The 21,932-nt window shown below is 57.3% G+C and overlaps 1 protein-coding gene across 1 annotated transcript in view; it reads right to left on the bottom strand.

Moving 5' to 3' along the window:
- Positions 1-20,309, bottom strand: part of ITGA3 (integrin subunit alpha 3) — a 34,682-nt gene extending 14,373 nt beyond the window's left edge. Inside the window, 12 exon segments of the mRNA XM_040639824.1 lie at positions 864-1,060; positions 1,487-1,694; positions 2,073-2,159; positions 3,421-3,670; positions 5,395-5,474; positions 5,794-5,921; positions 13,413-13,623; positions 13,626-13,710; positions 13,712-13,776; positions 13,886-13,952; positions 18,110-18,205; positions 20,292-20,309. Coding sequence (XP_040495758.1) covers positions 864-1,060; positions 1,487-1,694; positions 2,073-2,159; positions 3,421-3,670; positions 5,395-5,474; positions 5,794-5,921; positions 13,413-13,623; positions 13,626-13,710; positions 13,712-13,776; positions 13,886-13,952; positions 18,110-18,205; positions 20,292-20,309 — 1,492 coding nt within the window.
- Between the last annotated feature and the right edge of the window lie 1,623 nt (positions 20,310-21,932).

The raw sequence follows: 21,932 nt of genomic DNA, 5'->3' as shown, positions 1-21,932 counted from the left end.
TAGGAAAAGTAAGTAGGTCCTGAGTAGAAACCGGAGGACTCATCTATCTGTAAATGCTTGGGCTTTGCTAACCGAACTTTCTAGCATCTATTTTGGGCTCTTTAGAGACTCCTCTGCCTTCCTGTTGGTTCTCAGGTATGTTCTGGAAATTGAGGTTGTCAGAAAAAGTGGTTTCCAGATAAGCCAGGTGCTCTCATGGCAACCAGGCTCTTCCTTCTTCCATCTCTTTCCTTGATACCCCAGGTCTGATTGATTCCCAAGTCCTGCAGAGCACTAGACATCCTCTATATCTGGGGTTCCCACTTTGTCCCAGCCCTTAGCATCCCACTCTTGATACATTCTTGATCTTAACACCCCCAGCCTTGCTCTCCCCCATCCATCCCATATCACTCTCCAGAACCATCTTTCAAGGTACCAAGCTATCATATCACATCCATGCCCCAAAACGTTCTCTGGACACCCACCCCTCCACCATTACACAAAGGTAAGGCCCCAGTTCCCCCGTCTGACTTTCAAAACATCTACCCCATCTCCACATTGCCTCTCCAAGCCTCATTCATCTCTGATGTGAACACACCACATCCACTAAAATTGGGTAGATTGAGCAAGTATCCCACACTCACGTGATACCCATTCTCTCCCCCTCTATTGTGTGTGCACACTCAGTCCAGTGATACATCCACTCCTCTGGAAGGCCCACCGAGCTTGCCGCTGGTGGCTCCCTCTGCGTGGCCTCTCTGTATTACTGCTGTGAACTCCCTGGGCCTGGGCCCCATCCCGTCCTCTCTTCGGGCCCTGTCAAGCCTGGTATGCAACTGGCACTCAGTCAGTGGGTGTGCTGGGGCAGGAGGGCTGGCTCATACCCTGGAATCCATCCTGGTTGATGTCACCAATGCTGGCCACGGAGAAGCCAAAGGCGGAGCGACTGGGGCCGTGGAGAAGGAGGGAGGGGTGGGCAGGAAAGGAGGTGCCTGCCTGGTTCATGAAGACATACAGAGCACCCCCTACCTCTTCCTTCCGCTCAAAGTAGTATGGGGCACCCACCAGGAGGTCCTGCCACCTGCACGGGACAGAAGGAGGGAGAGATGAGACAACATAACCCTTGCTTAGTGGGCACGAGTGTGCCAGGGCACATGGCTATACCAACGGCATCTCTGGCCATGGTTCACGGGAAGGACATGGAAACGCCAACATGACCCGTCTGATAGAAGACACACGTCACGGAGAAGCCAGGGAGCGCAGATCACACCCAAACAACCCACATCAACGAGAACATAAAAGGACAAAAGGAGATGCGGGTGTCATGCAATTGACATGTAAATACCCAGAGTCTCCTCAAGGCTAATTGCACATCAACATGCAAATCCCTGTAAACAGCAAGCAAACAAATGAACAGTCGCAACCTTCCATTTCTCTGCCCTGGCTTGGGCAAGCCTGCCCCCCTCGCCGTTCCTCCTGGCCCCAGAGAAAGTCCCTGGATCCTCACCCATCATTGTTCAGGTCTGCCAGGGCAATGGCGCTGCCAAAATAGGCGCCCACCTGCGTGCCCTCCAGCACCTGCCTCTTCCGCAGGTCTCCGCCTGCCTCCTGGCTCAGCAAGAAGACAGCGCCCATATGTTGGTGCCGGGGGGCACCTGTCACGATGGTGATGTTCGTGGGGTGCAGGACGGCGCTGCCCACCTGCACTGTGTATCCTGGGATGGGGGGAAGGTGGTCAAAGCCCTGTAAACTTTGTCCCCTTCCACTCTGCCCCCCAGACTCCCCAAATATCTTCTATTCCTCTATTTCAAGTTGGGCAAGAAAGTGGACCCTGGACGCCCAGCCTCCAGCCCTGCCTGCACACCGGACTATGACTTCCATGAAGGTAAGGACTGTGCATTTTGGGTGCTTGAACAAGCCCAGCATACAGGTAATGCTGAATAAGTATGTGCTAGTTGAACTAAATGCCACTAGTCGCACCTGCACTGTGGCCTCACTCTTCCACCAGGCACTGAAGGTGAGAGGCCAGCATGCTAGGAACTGAGCCCCCTCCTTCCCTCCAGCACCCCATGAGCCACTACAGCTCGACTCACCAATATAGAGGTTTCCTTGGTTCTCTGAGTCCTTATAACTATATTCGGATAAATCCCAGTCCTTCCGCTGAATCATGTAGCTGTTTCCTTTGGGGAAGGGGAGAGGAGGAGTTTAAACCACCACTTCCTCCAACCACCATATCCAGGTTCCCCTGCCACCCCCACCCAATGAGAATATAATAACCCCTTTTATTTGTGAGCGCTTTGCCGTTGGCAAATCACGTCCGCTCTATTTTAATAATTCTGTGAGATAGAATGATGATGCCCATTTTGCGGATGAGAAAAGTAAGGCTCAGGGATAGGGAGTAGCTGTGGAGCCAGGGCTGGAAGCCGGTCATCCAGCCTCCTGGATACTAAATGACATTTCCCTCACTCTAGACACTGAGGCCAGACTCCACGCCATTATCTCCTGGTCCTGCCCCCAAACTCGGGCCACCTACCTGTCCCCTGTTCCCTGGGACTGCTGCTGGAGGGTACCTGCCACCCTGCCGAGGTTCTAAAGGACCCGGGGGTGGGGGAGGCAGGACCAGAGGACTGAGCAGAGGCCTCAGCCTCCGGTGAGTCTGGAGCTACGACTACGCCCTGGGCTACCTGTTGGTCAAGAGGAAGAGATTCGGGGCTCCCTCTGCCTGTTGATTCTGCAATTAACAAGGGTGCTGCAAGGAGAGAGGGCTCACTGGGGCTACGACCTGTGTGGTGGAGAGACGCAGAGACGGAGGGCGCGTGAACCTCAGACCCCCGAGCGGCAGCGTGGCCATCAAAGTTACAAGCACAGCTCTTGATACAAAGAAAACCTCCACGAGCCCCCCAAAGATTGCCCTCTATGTATCGATGAGGAAAAAATGCCCCCGGCTCATTGATAAGTGGAAAGAGAAAGCAGCAGAACAGCGTGCTTAGTGTGATTCTGCGTGTGTTCTTCAAAGAGAGCTATATATTCTAAAACAAGTCAGAGGCTGCCCAGGACGCGCGGTAGTCTGCGTGGGGAAACAGGACAAGGGAGGGGGTGGGGGAGGAGGGGCACTCTCACTCTTTGTGTTACCAAATCCTACTGTCCCTGTTAGTAGTTGCACCAGGAGCATGTTTTATTTTTTAAATAAGGTTTTCAATGCCCAGACGGACCTGCGTTCCAGTTCAGGTTTCATAACTTACTGTTGGCAACTTGGGCAACTGACTACGCTTCTCTGAGGCTCAGTTTTCTGTAAAATGGGCGCAAGGACGCTTGCCTCCTATGCGTAATGTAAGATTAATTAACATACTAAGTGCTTGAGGCGTGATATGAGCAAAGAGTTCTCCTCTGCCCTCTGGGAGAGGGGCTCTCCGCTCCTCCCGCCGTCCCCGCAGCCCCTACCTTGCCAGTTGTAGGCCCCGGGAGCGCCGAAGTACACGGTGTTGTGGGTGAAGCCGCCGCTGGTGCCCAGCTGGCACATGCCTGTCGCCAGGTAGTCAGTGTTGCTGTTGCACATCTCATTGTGGTAGGTCTGCCAGTCATCGGTGGGGTCCAGCTCGAGGTCATTGCCCCGCACGTAGCACTTGCCCACCATGCGCCGCTGGTCCTCCGACCCTGACCATAGCACCTGGGTGTAGCGGTGGGCGCAGACCTGGGGACACACACAGCCTGAGCCCGCGGCGGGGACCGGAGGCCGACCGTCTCCTGGGCCCTGGGCACCTCTGGCTTTGCTGCAGCAGAGCTGAAAAGAGGTCTCCCAGCTTTTCTGTCTTCCCACAGTGACGCCTGGACCCACATCTGCTTCCCAGAATTCGGAAATCTGCTCTGAGGGTTGGGAACACTTTTTGGGAAGGCCAGGAGGTCCTGGATTTGAGCGTGGCTTACAGATCTTGGGAAAAGGAAAAGGGGAAAGGATGAGGGGGTGTGGGGTCCGGGATCTTGGGTCCAAAAGGAGCTAGATACAGAGCAGATGAAGGAACTTACTTCTCTGCTCTGCCCTCTTAATGGATGGGCCATTATTAAAATAATAATGGCAATGACACCAGTAATAATAGCCCCTAACACCTACTGAGTGCTTATTATACGCCGGACAGAAGTCTAAGCTCCTCACATATTAACTCCAGGATGCCTCCCAATACCCCTGCAGAGTAGGGACAATTTCCACTGCCCCCCATTTTAGATCAGGGCACAGAGAACCAAGTCTCTAAGATCTCCCATCTAGAGAGACACAGAGAATCCTCAAACCAAGGCTGTCAGCTCCTGAGTCTGAGCTCCTAAGCGCTAGGCTGCTCCCGCCTCTGTCATAGCTTCTCCCCGCACACTGGAGGGGCTCGACAAACAGTTGTGGGACAAACCAATCAGAACAGGGTGTTCGTAAAGCAGCCAGGGGCCAGGCGAAATCCAGACCTGGGCCTGGGCCTTGCCTGCTTGCTTTCCGTGTCTTCTTCTAGCTGGGAGCTCCACCAGCAGCGGGCCTGGGTCACTCTGCTGCTAGTGTTAGCAGGTGTGGGGCACACAGTAGGTGCTCGGTGACCATCTGTTGAGCGGGTAAGCAGGCAACCGCCCTAAATGGAATGCTAGACCACATGCCTTCCAGAACTCTAAAATGGCGTTTCAGTGAACTGATGCAAACCCGGAGCTTAAAACCGTGTTCAAAGGTGACAGAAATTGCAACAGAGATGAGTATGGGGGTGGTGATTGATTGGACGGGGGCACACTTTCTGGAGTGATGTAAATATTTCTTTAATGGGTGTGGGTTACACAGGTGTTTCATTGGTCAGACCTCATTAAAACTTAAAATCTGTACATTTCGCTGTCTGTAAATTTCACATCGAATTTTAAAAAAGGAAAAAAAAAAAAAAAAGAAATGCCTATCTGGGATTCAGAAATTGAGACCCCAGGGGCTGACACGGAGGAAGGCATCCAGGAAGTGACAAGTGACAGCAGGGAGTAGCCCCAAAACCCTAGCGGGTGAGCTGGGGTCAGCAGGGCTGTGCCTCTTCCGCCGGCCAGCCTGTCAGGAAGGAGCGGGCCCAGGCCTCACTGCCCCAGGCTCTTTCTGCCCTTTCCTTCTCACAGTTCCCTCAGCTCATTCCCACGCAGGGTGAGCACCCCGGGAGGGTTGGCGGTGGAGGGGAGAGGAAGTGGGTGATTCAGACAGGACCCAGGCCATGCCAGGCCCTGGCAGCACGCCATAAGTGCAGGATCGAGGGGACACTCAGGCCGGTGGAGACAGCCAGCCACAGAAATGGACATCTGCAAGGTCTCAGCTCACTCACCGAAGACCCCTCTCCTGCCCTCTGCTTCCCTCCCCAGCTCCTGGGAAATGAAGGAGAGGGCTGGGGTGGGGGGAGCTGGCAGTGAGGGCCCACTTACCAGGACTCTGCCTGCAGGGCCCTGACTGGCCACCGTCACCCCAAGCCACATATCCTCAATAATGTGATGGTCAGGGTCACCTGTGGGCATGGGAGGGATCATGAGCTGGGGCACCCATCCTCCCAGTGCTCAGAGCCTCCAGAGGACAGGGGCTGGTCTTCCTGGCCCTCCACTCCTGCAGGCCACCCTCCCTATGCCCTTCTCCAGCCCACCATCAATCTCAGTTCCACAGATCCCATGTGGTCCCACTTTCCTCTAGCGCTCCCTCCTCCCAGCTGGACAAGAAGGGACTGGAAACTGCCCAGGTAAGCCTGATAGCTCCTCCAGGTCACCCTCTGTGCTACCCCCCCCCCCAGCAGACTCCTGACCTAGTGCTGATCCCCAGCGCCTTCCCCTCACTTTTCTCTGAGATGTCCATCCGCTCACAGTCGTTCTTGTGGGCAGTGAGTGGACACAGGTACACAGCACCGGTCCGGTTGGTGTAGCCATCAGGCACGGCGAGGTCCCGGGGAGCACCAGCCAGGAGCCTGGGGGGAGGGGCGGGTGGGAATGCAATGAGGTTGGTGGGCCCCGGGCTCAGACTCCGCAAAGCCCGCTTCAACCAACTTTCTGTTCAACATGTTTGCTCAGCACCTGCTGTGTCCCCGGTGCCAGGCTCTGTGCCAGGCTCTGGGGTCAGGAGATGAATGGATCCTGGCCCCGGTCCTCCGGGAGTGGCCAATGCAGGAGAGGCGGGCAAGAAAACAGACAAAACAGACGTCTGCAGTATGTGCCTCCGGAGAGGAAAGCAGGGAGAAAACCTGCCCAGAGGCAGCGTGGGGAGTAGTCCCGGAGGCTCACAGAAGGGGGAATCCAGTCTGAGGATGATGACCAGGGCTCACCAGGGGGAAGGGAGGAAGGGCACTGTAGGCAGAGGTATGACCGGCACAAGGGCCAGGAAGCATGAGCAAGCAGGGTGACTCAGGATCCGCACGGCCCTTTGTACAGTGGGAGCTGGGAACATGGGGGGGGGGCGAGAGGGGGGACAGAGGAGGGCAGGGTAGGAAGGGAGTTTTAAACAAGGGGGTGGCATGATCAGATCTGGGTTTTGGAAAGGATGCTTTGGCCTCTGAGGTGAAGGTAGACCAGAAGAGAGAATGACTGGGGGAATCCTGACACAGGGTTCAACTTCTGGGAGGCCTGGGGGAGATGATGCTGGAGGCCTGGGTCCTTCCTCTCTAAATTATATGAGGACTCGGGTCTAGGGGCTAGCTAGCACTGAAGAATGGGAGCAGGAGATGACACTGGACACAAGGAGTGTCCCCGAAACTGGAGCGGGGTGAGCTGGGGTCAGCAGGGCCCTTAGGCGACCTGAGTGATGTCTATTCTCCCCCCACCCCGCACGGCACCACCACTACTGTGAGACAGGCATATGAGGCATGGGCGCCTGGGCGCCTGACACTTCGGACAATGGGGCCACAGGGCCAAGTTCTTGCCAGGTGGGCCCGAGAGTGGGGATCGCCCCCATCCTGCCCAGAACCCACCTTTGGGGACACCTACTGCAAGTTCCTACAAGGGTGCTTAGGGCCCTGGCCACCCATCCCATCCCAGACAGGTGGCTAGAGGAGAGGAAGGCAGATCAGCCTGGGAGCAGTATCGCATAAGACGGTTCCTGGCCCAGCAGCCTCAGAAAATCCCTGGCCTATTTGTTAAAAACCGGCCAACTCCTCAGCCTACCACAGACCATCTGACTTAAATCTGGGGGTGGACCCCCAGAACCTGCCTATTGAACAAGAGCCCCAAATATCGTGCACCTCAGTTCTACCACCCTTTGCTCCCCGGGCATCATCTCCCTGCAGCCTCCGGACATTCTGCCGGGACAGCGGACGCAGCCTCCTGGGTGGCAGGTACCTCCCGGGTACTCCTCCATCTGACCCCAGCAACGCTATCACCCTGAGGCTCCCAGCTCAGAACCCGGGCTCTGGGCTTCCCGTCAGCGTCTGGAGGTACACAGCAACGACCCCGCCTGCGGCTCCCGCCTGGAACCTGTGAGAGAGGGCTGCAGGGAGTGGGCAGGGCAGGGCCTGGGCATGCCGGGACCTGGGGTGCCTCCGCCCACTGGCTGTCAGGAATGCACCGCCGGGGGTGCTGGGAAGGGGGCGGGACCTCCGCCTGCGCCTCACATCTCAGCTCCGACCTCCTCGAGCAGGGCAGCGTCCCTGGGGGCAGGGGTGCAGCTTCTCCCAGCAGGGCAGGGCTAGGAGGTGCGGGCAGGAAGGCTGGCAGGGCCCCAGGGTGGCAGCCAGGCCCGGTTAGTCACCCTCTGTCTGGGCTGGAGAGGGTGCCTCGTGAGTCCGCTGCCTGCCCACCCGTGGACCTCTGCGCCCGGCGCGACTGCCAGGTGAGAGAGCGAAGGAAAAGCCCGTGGGAAAGGGACATCTCAGCCCGTGGGAAAAGAACCAAAGGGTCTGGTTCTCAGGTTTCTTCTGCCGCACGAGGGCAATTTCTTTTCCCTCTCTGAGCTGTGAGTGCCTCGTCTGTGAAATGGGGACAGCAACTGTCCCACCAACCTCCAGGGTTGTTGAGGGGAACAAATGGGTTCATTCTTCTAAAGGGCTTTCCGACTATGAAGTCATGGCCAACGTGAGCACTCAAGTCTGACTTCTGGCAGCATCAGGGTCTGGCCTTTGCTCAGCCCCAGGTGTTCCTCCAAGCACCCAGGAATTTTTGCCCCACCTGGGTAGGGAGTCTGGAAACGGAGGGCAAAGAGCAGACAGGTTCAGCTGTTTAGAGGGAGCCGAGGATGGGACCTAGTAGTCCTTCCAGCGCGGTGGAGTCTCCGAGGTGGGGGTGGGGCACTGGCAGAGTCGCACTGGCGCAGTTGCCCAGATGTGGCTGAGGGTAGAGGCAGAGAGTTGGCTCTGGTGAACTTGAAGGGGTAGGTCCAGGCCTCAGGGGGAATGGCGTCCCTGGAGAGCCCAGGCTGCCTTCCAGGGTGTGAAATGCAGTGGAAGTGTTGCTGTCCCCCTGCTGCAGCCCTGACCAAGCTGGGGGGACATGAGGTGGCCGGGGAGCAGGGTGGCCATGACCTCCCAGCTTTGCTCATCTCAGAGGGAGTGGGCTGAGGGACCCCTCCTCTTAGCCTCCTGGGGTACCGAGCAGGCAAAGCTGGGCATGAACGGCATTTGGGATTGAAATAAATCCCTTTACCATCTACACCCGCTCAGCCCTCACCCTGTACCAGCCTTGGGTACCCTCATTCCAGCCCCACATCCCAGGCCCCTCCCTCCCCAGAGATTCCACAAGGAGCCCCCCTCCAACCCCCCTGGAGTATTTTTAGCTCCTACTTGGCCTGCTCAGAGGCCCTTTAAGGCCCTCTGGCTCCCAGCCCGGGATCCAATGGGTCTCTAGCCAGAGGACTGGGAGTTGGATGGGGGAAGGCATGTGTAGAGGGTCAGGTCCAGCTCCCTTGAGCCACAGCCAGGTGTGGGAGATGCCTTCCTGGCATGCAAATGAAATGTAAAACAGCACGCAAATGAGCACCTCTGCAGCCTGCTCTTGGGTCTGGTCCAGGTCAGTGAGTCCAAAAGCTGACCCCTCCCAGACCACCACTGAGCCCAACCTCCAGGCAGCAGTCAGAAGGGGAGGCTAGCAGGAGGCTTTGCCCAGCTCTTGGGGCACGGAAGAAAGGAGATCTGACTTGCCCTCTCCCGGAGCTGGGCTGGGCCCCTCCGGGAGCTAGGGGGATGGATGAAATGACCTCTCAAGCGCTTTTGAACAGCTCCTCAGCCTCTTCTTTGGCTCCAGCCAGCCAGCCCCTCCTGGCCTCTGGGGAGCCCTTGAACTCCAAGTTCCATAAAAGCACTTCCTCACCCCCATTCCATCATTCTTCCTGGGGGGGGGGGGGATTTCACAGCTAATGCAACAGCCAAGCCGAAAACAGCAGACTCGGAGGAGGCTGGAGAATGGGGCCCAGGAGCATTCCAGGCACAAGGTTGGCTCTTCCCGAAGAGAAGAAGGCTCCCTGGGGGGCCCTGGGATGGGGTGATGCTCAGAGACAGCGCCTGTAAGACTCTACAGGCCTCACCTCAGGGAGGCGCCTGGGAGGCTTTCGGTTAACCTGGAGGGTACCAGGGGCAGCCCTGAGACCACAGCCCCGCGCCTCACCCCTCAGGGCTCCCCACCACCTCAGGCCGGGAGGCCGATGGCACAGGGCGCCGCTCCAGCTCCGAGACCGGGGGCGGGTGGGGGCCGCTCTCAGATGCTGGATGCCAGCTCCGTGCCCATCCTGCTGCCTGAATTAGCCGTCTCCCCAGAGGCTGCTCCTGTGGCAGCTGAACCGCAGCCCTCCCCGTCCTCCCCCTACATCGTCCTGACGCTGCCCACCCAGCCCTCTCTCCCCTCTGGTGACTCAGCCCTAGAACCAGAGCAACAGGCTGGAGGAAGCGAGAGAATGAGAGAGGACAGGAGAAGGAGGCCTTGGCCCCAGACAAGGCTGTTTTTCCCATTTCTTCTCCCTCTGGCTGCCTCCTTAGTATCTTTTCCATATCTGATCCCTCAGGGCGTTCTTCGTGTGGTCTACCCTCCATCCCTCGTGCTGCAACAGACATCTTCTTCCTCCTTTGTTTGGGCTCTGGCCAACCCCCTTCCACTTCTTTTTCTACGAGATCAGGCTTCCCCTGCCTCCTGCCCGGTACAAAACTCCTTGGCCTGGGCTGGTCACTGGAGAGAGCCCGAGGGACGGGGCGCCCCGCGGGCAGGCCTTCTGCCTGCAGCCGCAGCTGTTCTGCCCATTTCCTCTGGCACGAGCCTTGGAGGCTGCCAGGCGCCTGCCCTGCCCAGGGAAACATGTTTCAGGAGAGTGCGGCAGGTAAGCCCGGTTCCTACCCACCTCAGCTATGACCTCATGGGCCCGGAGCCACGGCCACCGCCTCCCGCCCCAGGCTCCACAGACTCCCTCAATTCCACACGAGGGCAAAGGGGAGAGAGAGCCCCAGAGGTATCTTCCATAGCCCACAACGTCAGGCCAGACCAGGACAACTGGATTCCCCGAGGGAACGACAGAGCAGGTGCTGGGGCCTGGGGGGCAGGGACCAATTCCCAGAGGAACAGTCCCTCTGCTTCCCCAGGCCTCGACACACATCTCACCCAGAAGCCTGAAGCACCTTGGTCCTCGGCCCTGCTTGTCACCCCTCCCTTCCGGCACCTGGGAAGCTGGGGCCTGGGTTGGGGTGAACTCCGATGTTGTGGGCAGGGAACTCTGATCCAGAGTTCAAGGCGGTGGGGAACAAAGAGGGTCCACACTTGGGTTTTTAACCATTTCTGGAATAAGGTCTTCTTTGAGAATATGATGAAAGCCGTGTTCTCCCCCTCCCCCTGCCCCCAGAACAATGCACAGATGCAGGATTTCACGTGTATTTGCAGGAGCCCACCGCAAACCTCCTGCAGACCTTCTGTGAACCCCAGGCTCAGAGTTTGTTCAGGACCAGGAAATCTCTCCCCTTTTCCAAAAGGGCTCGTAGGCTAACAGAATGTAAGACCTGACTTGGTTCCCCTAAGCTGTGCACTCAGGCAGCTGTTCACATCTGGCTACACAGCTGGCTGCAGCTAAGCCCAGCTGGCCCAGCTGGCCCTCCTGAAGGGCCAAGGGGCAGAATTCAGTGAGAGGAGGAGATGAGCCATGATACTGAACCACCTCCGGGGAAAGACAGGATACCCGAGAGAATGGCCCAGAACTCTATCTAGAACTACCTGCCTCTCCATGGTTCATTAGTTTTAGAACCTTCTGGGCTCCTAGCAGGCCTTATGCCATCTCTAGCCACCCAGGAAGAAAAGCCTCTGCTCAGCCATCTTGGGGGAGGCCCGTGGGTAGTAAGGGCCTGGTTTCAGCACAACAGCCCTAAGCTGCTCCCCAGAGACATGGGCACGTACAAAGCGTTTTACACACAGCGTCTCACCAGAGCCCCATTGGCACCTCATGAAGGAGGCATGGTGTCCCCCTCCCCCACATTAAGACTCAGGTATTAGTGACAGATCCAAGACTGGAAACTGGCAGGGGGACTCTGGCGCCTCTCCTCCCTCCCCAGTGCCAAGCTGCCTCTTCTAGGCCAACAGAGGCAGGAAGGAGGATACAGATCCAGGTCCAACCCCTCTTTGGAGAAAACTGGGCCCAGAGAAGGGAAATATTTTGCTCAAGGTCACATAGCGGGTAGGGGGGTGGGGTGGGGTTTACACAGTCCATTATCTACTCCAGCTTTTCATTATTTACTCTGGATTCCTGATATTCTTTTTACCCAGTGTTGCCTTATATCATGCAGATTAAGTATTGAAAGTCTAAAAATCTGGGGCGCGCCTGGGTGGCTTAGTCGTTTAAGCGTCTGCCTTCAGCTCAGGTCATGATCTCAGGGTCCTAGGATGGAGCTCCACTTTCAGCTGCCTGTTCAGTGGGGAGTCTGCTTCTCCCTCTGCCCCTCTCCCTGATCGTGCTCACTTGTTCTCTCTCTCTCTCAAATAGATAAATAAAACCTTAAAAAAAAAAAAAAAAGAAATTCTAAAAATCTTTTTCCGGGCTGGGGCAGGAAGAGCACCAGCATAGAAACTGGTGCTGAGCTCCCTTTTAGGGTCTCCCGAAGATGAAGGGCTGGCTGGGGGCAGCCCACAGTTGCTGGCGCTGTGCTGGGAAGGGTGTGGTGGCCTTAGCCTCTGCTAGCAGCTAGTAGGCCAAGTAGGTAGGTAGACTGGGCAGGGCTGGGCCAGCAGGGCAGAGGCCAAGGCTGGGGCAGATTTTGGACTTTAGACATTCCAAGCTTCCTCAAGTTTCTGCAGGCCCCAGCCAGAGCTGGGAGAGGTTTCAGTACACCCTGTATCAGACACGTCCTCTTGCTCAGCCGAGTTAGACACCAGGTAGGGGTAGATTACCTGGTAGGTCCCCCAGCCCAAAGAGGTAGGTGGGACCTGCCTGACCCATCCTAACTCCTTCCCTCCTGGGGTAGCCTCCCCTCCCCCAGCCGCCTTCTCCCTGCAGCCGCCAACCTCAGCACCTGAGCCCAGGGCAGAGAAACTTCTGAAACCTAGACTTGCCCCTCTAGGCTGGAGTGTGTCAGTGGCAGCGGGGAAGGGGGGGGGGCGGATAGGAAACTCAAACAGCTGGATGCAATCTCCTTCGCTCCTCTCCCCTGTGGATAGCTCTTCCCCCTCCCTCTCCTTACAGCTGTCGGGGAAGGCGAACAGAAGAGAAAAACACCATTTCCCTCTTCAAACCAAAACAAACACACTCAGGGTTGAAGATTCAACATGAATCTGTGGAATGCAGGGAAGATGTCTGGTGGGAGGGCGTCCCTGCTGGGGGTGGGGTGGGGGGCAGGAGACCAAGCAGGAGTTGGGACAGCTCCCTCTACTTCCCCATCTTCAAGGGGTCAGAGGGAGCTCCTGGACAGTTCCAAAGGCCCAGACTCGCCCATTACCTCGCCCTGCAACCGCCAAGCGCCAAGCACCAAGCACCGAGCTGCGGCACAGGCCCTCCAGCCTGGCTCTGCAGAGGGTGTGGCTGGCAGGGCCCGCTGACTAAACGCGAGGTGTAAAGGCCCCGGGCGGTTAAACACGTAGGCCCACAGGTTCTTCCCCAGAAAGGGGGAAAGAGGGATCCACTGGGTGTTTACCTGGCAGTTTTCCCCAGGTCCCAGCCCTGGAAAGAAGTACTCGTATATTAGGTACCCGGTCGACAGAGTGGGAGGAGGCTCAGGAAATGGGGATCCCACTTCTACTTTCAAGGGTGGTTTAAAGGGCTGAGGGGCTGAGTTTAGACAGGTTCCGGCGGGGTCAGCACTTGCTGGTGATTGCTGACCCCATCCCACACCTCATCCCTCCACTTCCCGCCAGACCTGGGCAGGGAAGGGCTGCCCAGGTCTCCGCCCCCTTAATCCCGGTTCACTAGAGCCCGCGCCTCGCGGGCCTGGAAGCCAGGCTGCAACTCGGCTCTGGATCCGCACCCTGCACACACACTCTCCCCCCCAACCCCCACCCCCGCCAGCCTCACTTACAGGTAGCGCTGCTGCCGCTCCGTCTGCCGGTGGAGGGCGACCGAGTAGCCGAAGAGGCTGCCCGGGTTCCTGGCCTCCTTCACCACCAGGAATCGGGTGTCCAGGTTGAAGGCGGAGGCGACGCGGCCGCCGGCGGCCACCATCAGGGCGAGCGCGCAGAGCAGCGGGCGCTGGACGCAGGCGGCGCGGCGGGGGCCGGGGCCCATGGCTGCGGGGCGGGGGCCGGGGCGAGAGCGCGTGAGGACGTGGAGCTGGGAGCGAGGACCTGTTCACCTGCTCCCCGCGCCACCGGAGAACACTAGGGCGGGCTGCGTCGCTGAGCCCGGCAGCGCTGAGAAGTTTCTGGCCCCCAGCCCCGGGCAGTTTCACGTCCGCTCAGGCTCTGCGCTCTCAGATTCCTCTCCAAGGTTCGCGGGTCTACTCTCCTGCCCTCCCGGCCGGCGAGTCACCGCCCCCCGCCCCGGCCACCCTACCCGGAGCTGGTCCCGGCCGCGCCCCCTCGGCCGCACGGTAGCCTGCGATCCCGGCTTGGCGGCGAATCTGGGAACGCAGACCGGTAGACCGCAAGGAAGACGGGAGGGAGCGGTCCCCTCCGCGCGCGCCCCGCCTCCCCACGCCCAACCCCGCACCTCCCCACCTTGCGCGCCCAGCCGGGGCTCCGCTTTCCTTCCGGGGAAAGAGAAAAGGTCCCGGCTCCGCCACCGCCTCTTAAAGGGGCAGCACCGCCCCTCCCTCCTCATCCTCCCTAATCAGGCTCCGCCCTCTCCCCCAAACACCTGTCGGGAGCCCCCAAAGGCTTGGATTTCCCCTCTCCGCCCCTTGCTTCTCCCAGGAAGCGTCACCTCCCCAGCAAGATGGATTGGACGGGCGGGGCCGGGGGTGGGATTTGTCCGGCTGCTTTGCTCCGGCTCCTACTGCTGCTGGAAAGGCCATTCCAAGCGCGGCCACCTCTGCGGCCCGGCTGGAGAGCCCCGGCGTTGGCGCATCTGGGAGGCGACATCCGCGCGCCGCTGGGTGGAATGCTGGCTTCGCCTCCGCAGCGCTGGGAGGCGGTTGGCGGTCTCTGGACGTTCTTCCTCGTTCCCAGGCCCTTCGCTGTCCTTGTCGAGATGTGTTTCTCTTGCCCACCCGCCCGCACCCACCCCGATCCGGGCTGGGTACGGTACCTCAGCAAAGCCAGACAGATATTTCGCAGTGGTACTAACCAAGCTTTGCTAATTGTGATAAGCAACAAGACAGCGCTTCCCCCAAAGGGCCCCGCCTTCTGCTATCCCTTATAAACCCTTCGGGGTGGAAACGAGTCCCTTCTCCTTAGAATGCACCGCGTGGCCAGGGAGCTGGGCCCAGACTGTGCTCACATCTCATTCACTCCTGCCTTCAGGGCCCAGCCCAGCAGATTCCCAAAGGTCTCCTCCTCCTACTCAGGCTCAGCCTAAGTGTTTGGAGACTGGGCGGGGACGGCAGCCTCCACAGGTGTGTAGTGGGTGGTGCCAGGTGGAGGTAGGTGGGCGGGGCCCAAAGGTCCGGTCATCCTCAGAAGAATCTGGGACTTCGAGAGATCACTATGTACTTTCTTGAATCGGACTCAGATTTCTCATATCGCAGCACAAAGACCCACTTCCCCTGCACATTTTTTTTCCCCTCCAGGCTGAAGGAACTTTCTTCTTTTGGCTCAGAAGTTCAGCCTTCAGCCCTCACACTCTTGATTTAGTTTAGTTTAGTTTTATTTAGAGTCCCTGTCTCTGAAAGTTTATAATAATAAAAAGAAAACTACTATGTAGAAAGTGCTCCAAAAAAAAAAAAAGGAAGAAGAAGAAGAAAAGAAAGAAAGAAAAGAAAAAAAAGAAAGAAAGAAAGTGCTCATGCAACAGGAACTATGCTAAGTGCTTTATAAAGATTATTAGATTAAATCTTCACAACAATCTTTGAGGGTTATCTGCTTTAAGATGAGAAACCCGAGGTTCAGAGAGGTTAAGCAACTTGGTGAAGACCGCACAGCTTGGATTTTAGTCCTGTATTATCTGACCTCTAGGAGTCCTTCTTGACCCCTTATGCTAATCATTAACATTTGCACAATACTCAGGGCAGGTCTAGGTTGGGGGGGGGTGAAGCTTGTACAATTTGGCACCCACCCTAAGGAAAGGAAGAAGGAGTCGGAGTACAAAATTAGATTGAGCGCCTGGAAGGGGACTTGAACGTTAGAGCTGATGAATCATTTCACGTGCAGACTCTTATTTCATCCTCCCATCCTCCCCGTGAGGTCAGGGTTATCAACCTCATTTGACTTAGGAGGAAACCTGGATGTCCAAGGTCAGACAGCTCAAGGGGGGCAGAGCTAGGACTGGAAACTACTCACCACAGCTGCATCTGGAAGAGAGGAGTCCCAGACAGATGTTGGCCAGACAGCCAGGCGCATCTGAACGAAAGCCACTGCGATAACAGCTTTCTCTACGGTGCTCATCGCTGTCTGCCCTTAGGACAGCACTGGTTCCCGAGCTGTGACTCCCAGAGCCACCCAGCCTCTCCCTGGGGTCTGTCCCCATGGCCTACAAGGGATTAGGAGACATCTGGGGGCAAGGACCAGAAAGCTGACCTGGATGGAAGTTGACCAGTTAGCTTGTTCTCCTTTGGACGGGCTGCCGGGTCCTCCACCTTATTCCTGGAGAAGGGGAGACGGCTGGGGCCAGGAGGGCAGGGGCCAGGGTGGATGCTCCGTGTGGGCAAGGAGTCCCACCTGAAACAGCTTTGAGAATCCTGTGATGACAGATGGGCTCTATGCCAGGCGTTATCTCTTTGGCCATCCCAAACAGGAATGACCAGCATGTCCGATCCCAGGGCTGGGAGCAGGAAAGGGATGAGGGTTGGTTTTTCCACTCCAGGGGAGTATCCTGAGGGAATGTGGGAGTGGGAGCAGGGCGCCTGGGAGCGGGGGAGGGCTCGAGCTAAGGAATGTGGGGGAGTGTCAGAGAGATCTGGGGGAGCCAGAGTGGGGATGGAGGGAGATGTGGACGTTGGAAGGGGCTCTGCGCCGGAGAGATGCAGAAAGAGAAACATCAAGTTCATGACGATGGTCTGAAGTCCCCTGGTTCCGGCGACGACGTATCATTCCACAGCCTGATCTCATCCCTCAGTTGACTCGGTCACGTCAATGCTTCTCCATGGAGAAAGGCCCCACCTAGAAAGGTAGACAGAAAGAAACAAGGGCACATGAATAACGCGTGTGAGGAGGAATCAGAGTCCTTTTTTTGATGTTTGAGCGCTGACAGCTTGTAAGCCCACCTCTCCCCCTTTGCCTCACACCCGGACAAGCTGATAACAAAGCCCAGGGGCCCTGTTCCCTTCTTTGGCGGCCATGGGGGATTCGAACCCCTTTCCCACACAAATGCTCACCTTGATCTCAGTCCCTAACCACAAGAAGGCCACCTCCTCTCCTTGCTCTCTCAGGCCATTTCAGACCTTGTTCAACAGGCCAGCCCTGCTCTCCCCAGAGACCTCAGTTATGTAAATAATAAACTTTTTAATACCCTCTTGGCCTGTGTGTGACGTCATCAGTCTTGATATCAAGCAAAACCTTGGGTGGGGTCCGTCTGCTTCTGCGAGGAATGGTGACAACAAGTCAACTATGGGTTCTGCTGTGGAGGCTGGGAGGCTTCTTGGAGGAGGAGTATCTGGACAAGAGAGAAGGGAAGGACTAGCAGGGCAGAGGCTCGGGAGAGAAGAAAGCAGAAGAGTTACTGGGGCCTGGTTTGGGGTGAAGTTTTCTCTGTCACAACGATGACAATGTCGGGATTCTATAAAGGTGCCTTGGTTTTTTCAGCTCTTGCTGGGTTTGCATTAGCCTTTCTCTGCCCCCCCCATCTCGGTCTCCCAGGGCCCTGGACCGCACCACTTGCTCCCTCACTCCTCACAGGAAGGTCCGAGCGCAGACAGGTTGTGCACGGGCAGCTGGAGGAGAGAGAAATGGAGCAGAATTGAGGCGCCTTGTGGGTTGAGTGGGGGCTCTCTTCAGCCCTCTCACCTTGGGCAAGGTCCTTTCCTCCTCCAAGCCTCGATTTCCCCATCGGTGCAATGAAGGGGCTGGAGGAAATGTCTCGTTATTCCCCAGCCAGCATCCCGTGTGTCCCAAGGCTCCTAAGATGTGTTGAACTAAGTGGACCAAATCTTTGCTATTGAATTAAGACTCAGGTCTCTATCTCTGATCTGAGTTGAAAATGCAAATTACTGAGGAGGGAGGGAGGAGCAACGAAGCATGAATGATTTTATCAGATTTCCTTTCTCCGGTGACCTAGATACGTTCAGGCAGGCGCCCTTCACTGGCTCGGAATGTGTCAGCCTCAAAGCTTCACGGACACCCTACTATGTACTGGCACAGAGCTGAGAACCTCCAGGAGTGTCAAAGATAAAGCGGGGCAACTTTGGGGAGCCCGAGCTTTCATCGTGACCCCACATGTGGAGAGCTCTCACATGGCAAGTCTAAACCTGTGGGGCATGATATTTTAGGGCCCGTGCTTATGGGACAATGGGGGGAAGGGCAGTGGGGGGTGACCCACAGTCACTCTCAAATCTTCCAGCCCTTACCATGACTTCTAGTCTGGGCTTGCAGTGTGATTATAGATACCAGACTCGCAGGTCTGTGGGAAAAGAGCAGAACTGGGGCCCAGAAGTCGCTCAGTACGTGGTAGTTGTTCTCACTATACCTGCGTTTCCAGCAGCCCCGACAGTCCCTCAGACACAGTCCCTTCAACCCACTGCATGTCCAGCCGAATGCAATTGGCTGCGTACTCCTCATGGCCCTAAAGCAGAGAACCCAGGAGAGGTGAGTGGGAGGCCAGCTCTGTCTCATACATATCCTCTTGCCCCTGTCCCCTCCCCAAGCCTGGGATCCTGTTGGGACAAATGTCTTGGCTCAGTGGGTTGAAAAGGAAGGTTGGAATTCTGAGGCATGAATCGCTGTGCCCACTGACTCACTTCCTCCTCCCCACCCACTCCGGACCCAGCTGGGCCCTGAGTAACAGGTTGGAGCCTCCTCCCCACCCTTGCTCCTCCTCCCAGCACCCTACCCCCCTGGGGCCTCACTGTGGCCCCCACCCCTGCGGGGACCGCTGCAGCGGGGCACTGAAGCCAGCTACCCCTGATTTGCAATCTGCTTACAGGTTTCAGTGAGCTAAGGAGCAGACTACAGGGCAACGGGGGGGGGGGGGGCAGGGGGAGGGCACAAGCCCTGCTCTTAGGCGCCCTGAGTCTGATGTGCGAGGCAGGGCACCCTCTGGAGTTCGATCTGGGAGGTAGCAGAAATTCCCCTCTTCATTAAGGGCCCTCTCCTTTCCTGCCAGGATCACAGAAATTCTCACCATCAGGCAACCTTCCTGTGGCCTAAGGCCTTGTCTCCTGAAGGTTCCTATTAAAAGGCGGGGAGCTCTACCTGGCGGTGTAGCACGTGGGCTCCCTGGCAGGGACGGGGCAGGATGTTACAGCATCGACCACAGAAACCAGGGCCCCGGGGGATAAATGATTCAGGCAGCATGAAGGTAGAGGAAGGGAGGGAAAAGGCCAGAGCTGGGACAAAGAATGATTTCATGGGGGTGGGAGGGGCGGGCAGGGGTTCCAGACAGGCCCCTGGCACTGCCCTCCCTGGTTAACTGTTAGCGTGATCGGGCAATGAGGAAGGGATTTCACTTTCCTGCAAAACAATGCCCAGAGTCCTGGCCTTTTCCCTCTGGAGGTCCCCTTCCCCACCTTGTCCTGGGCTCCACTGAAGGGAAGAGTCAGTCGCAGGGTGCTTGAGGGATGACAAGGCCACTCCCTCAGTGGCAGAACGGCTCTGGGCAGCCCTCCTGACGGTAGCTGGGAGGCTGGACTGCGGAGCCAGACAGAACCCAGGTGTACGGCGTGGGGGAGGACTAGCAGACATACACATGGGCGTGGGCCCAGTGAGGTGCCTTGGACCAGGCAGCCGGGCAGCGATCGCAAGCACAGAGGCTGGAAGGGACACACGCAGGCTTCAGCTTGCTGGCCTTGGAACTGAAGGGAGCGGATGGGTTCCCACCTGGCAGTGGGAGCATTTGGGGATTCAAAAGACCCATCTGGGGCTGATGCAGGGAGGGATATGAGAGAGGATGAGGACCTGGACTCTTACAGAGAGGGACACGGGCTTGAGAGGTATTTGGGTGAGGGCGGGAGCAAGAGCTGGTGGCCGGTGGGTGCAGGGGACGCGGGGAGAGGTCAGTGGCAGGGATGGCTTGTGAGTCTGTGGGACGTCTAGGGCCTCCTAGGTGCAGGTGCAGGTCTGCCCGGCCATCTGCCAGAGGCCCCAGGACAGAGGTGGAGAGAGACAAGGAGGCCAGAGCCCAGGATGGGCCCCAAAGTGGTGTACCTCAAACCTACCAGCAGAGGGAAGTTCTCAGAGGCCTTTCCCTAGAAGCACTAGCCTCAGCCTGGACATCAACCGGGCCGTGGCATCCTGGCTCCTTGTGGTCAGGCTGGGGTCACAGCAAGCTCCCCTGAGATGGTCCCCAGAGCCCCAAGCCCCACAGGCCACTCACCACCTGGACTCGGGACTCCAGGCCCACCAGCCCTGTCCTTCGTTCTGTCTAGCCCTCTTGTTGTTCTCGCTCTCTTGGTGACCTCAGTTACAACCCTAGGGGCTCCCACTTCATTTATTCCATGCCTACCCTGCTCTCTGCTCCCATAGACAGCCTTAGGCTTCACAGCACTGCACCCCCATGCTCGCTGCCAGGGTGCCAGTCAGTGGGATCTGCTACCCCAACGCGTTTCAGCCTCGAACTCACTTTTGGTCACCTCCAAGCCTCCATTTCTTTGCAGAGTGGTGATGATTGTGCCCAACCCTGGGGACAGCTGGCAGACTGACCGAGATCATACCTGGAGAGCACCCGGCATGGGGGCACACACTGTGCCCTTACCCTCTCTTGCCTTAGACAATCATGATCCGGCCGCCGAGGCCCTCCTACCCTGACCCTATTCAAAACCAACCTTGGGGGCGCCTGGGTGGCCCAGTCAGTTAAGTGTCTGCTTTTGGCTCAGGTCATGACCTCGGGGTCTTGGGATCAAGCCCTGAGTTGGGCTCCCTGCTCAGCGGGGGTCTGTGTCTCCCTCTGCCCCTTTCCCCCGCTCATGCTCTTGCTCTCACTCTCTCAAATAAATAAATAAAATCTTAAAAAACAAAACAAAACAAGAAAACCTTGGACAACTTTGCAGAACCAAGCCTAAAAAACCCAGCTGCTCAGCTCAGCCTGGGGCTTGCGGTCCTCCATGACCCCCTGCTTGCCTTTGGTCCTCGCACTCCACACTCCCATCCTTTCCCCATGGTCCCAGCCTTGGGGGGAAGATCTTCACCCTCCAAATCCTGCTCACCCCTTTCTCAAGACCTTTGCCCAGGGTGTTCCCTGACCTGCAAGCAGCACCCCAGCATCTTTCTGCCCATTGACAGCTCTCCTTCCGTCAAGGCCAATTGAGGTCCACCGTCTTCCTGGCTCCCTGGGCCTTCACAGATGCTTTCTGCTCCAGGATAACCCTGTTTTTCTCTCGGATAGAGCACGTGTCACGTTGAGCCATATGTCACTTATTAGCTTGGGCAACGTTGCTTAAGAGTGCTGTGACTCAGTCTCTCCATCTGCAAACTGGAGTGAGTAGGGGCACGCAACCGTAGAGTCACTGTGGAGAGTAAATGAGAATTGCAGTGCCTGCCACATAGTAAATAGGTCAATACATGTTATTTTTTATTGAGACGGAGGTGGGGGTGACAGTGGCTGTCTACCTCCCAACAGTCCTGACTCCCAGGAAAAGCAAGCTCAGACCCTCTCTCTCTTTCCACCCTGCCAATAGCTCCTACTACAGTGCTCTGCTTGGAGTGGAGGTCAATGATATGCATCAAATTGAATCTTCTCTGGTCCATCAAACAACTCATAGTGCTTCTTATAGGTTCCCCTTGGCTCCATTCATGTGGGGCATGGACATTTCTCTGTCCAGGAAGTGGACCCCTGAGAGCTAGTGGAGGTATTGGCACCTGGAGAACCCCATCACAACACCCTCATCACAGAGGAGCCTGGTTGACCTTCCCCAGGGCTCAGAGTGGGACTCCAACACAAGGATAGGGAGACAGTGGAGAGTGGGCATCCTGGAAGACTTCCTGGAGGAGGAAAATGCGGGGAACTGGGCTGAGAAAAGGGTTTCACTCTGCCAAGCCCTTTATGTAGATCACGACCTTTATTCTTCATGACAAGCCTGTGAGGTCAGTCCTATTATCCCCTTTTCCAGAAGAAAACAAAAGTCCAGACTGGCAAACTGACAGGCCCAAGGTCACAGCGCTGGTGAGGGGGCAGGATTCTAATCCCGACCTGCTGGGCTCTGAGGGGAGGGCGCAGCTGAGAGGCAGCCCAAACTGAGTGTGGTGGGAGAATTCCAGCCTCGGGCCAGCTGCCCACGCATCCAGGGAGGCGGTGGGAGGGGCGGAAACAGCCACCAGAAGCCAGGGGCACGCGGCAAACAAGGGTGCCAGGAAAT

The sequence above is a fragment of the Ursus maritimus genome, unplaced genomic scaffold (genome assembly GCF_017311325.1).
Source record: "Ursus maritimus isolate PB19 unplaced genomic scaffold, ASM1731132v1 scaffold_24, whole genome shotgun sequence".
Lineage (NCBI taxonomy): Eukaryota > Metazoa > Chordata > Mammalia > Carnivora > Ursidae > Ursus > Ursus maritimus.
This window is presented reverse-complemented; position numbering and strand designations above follow the sequence as displayed.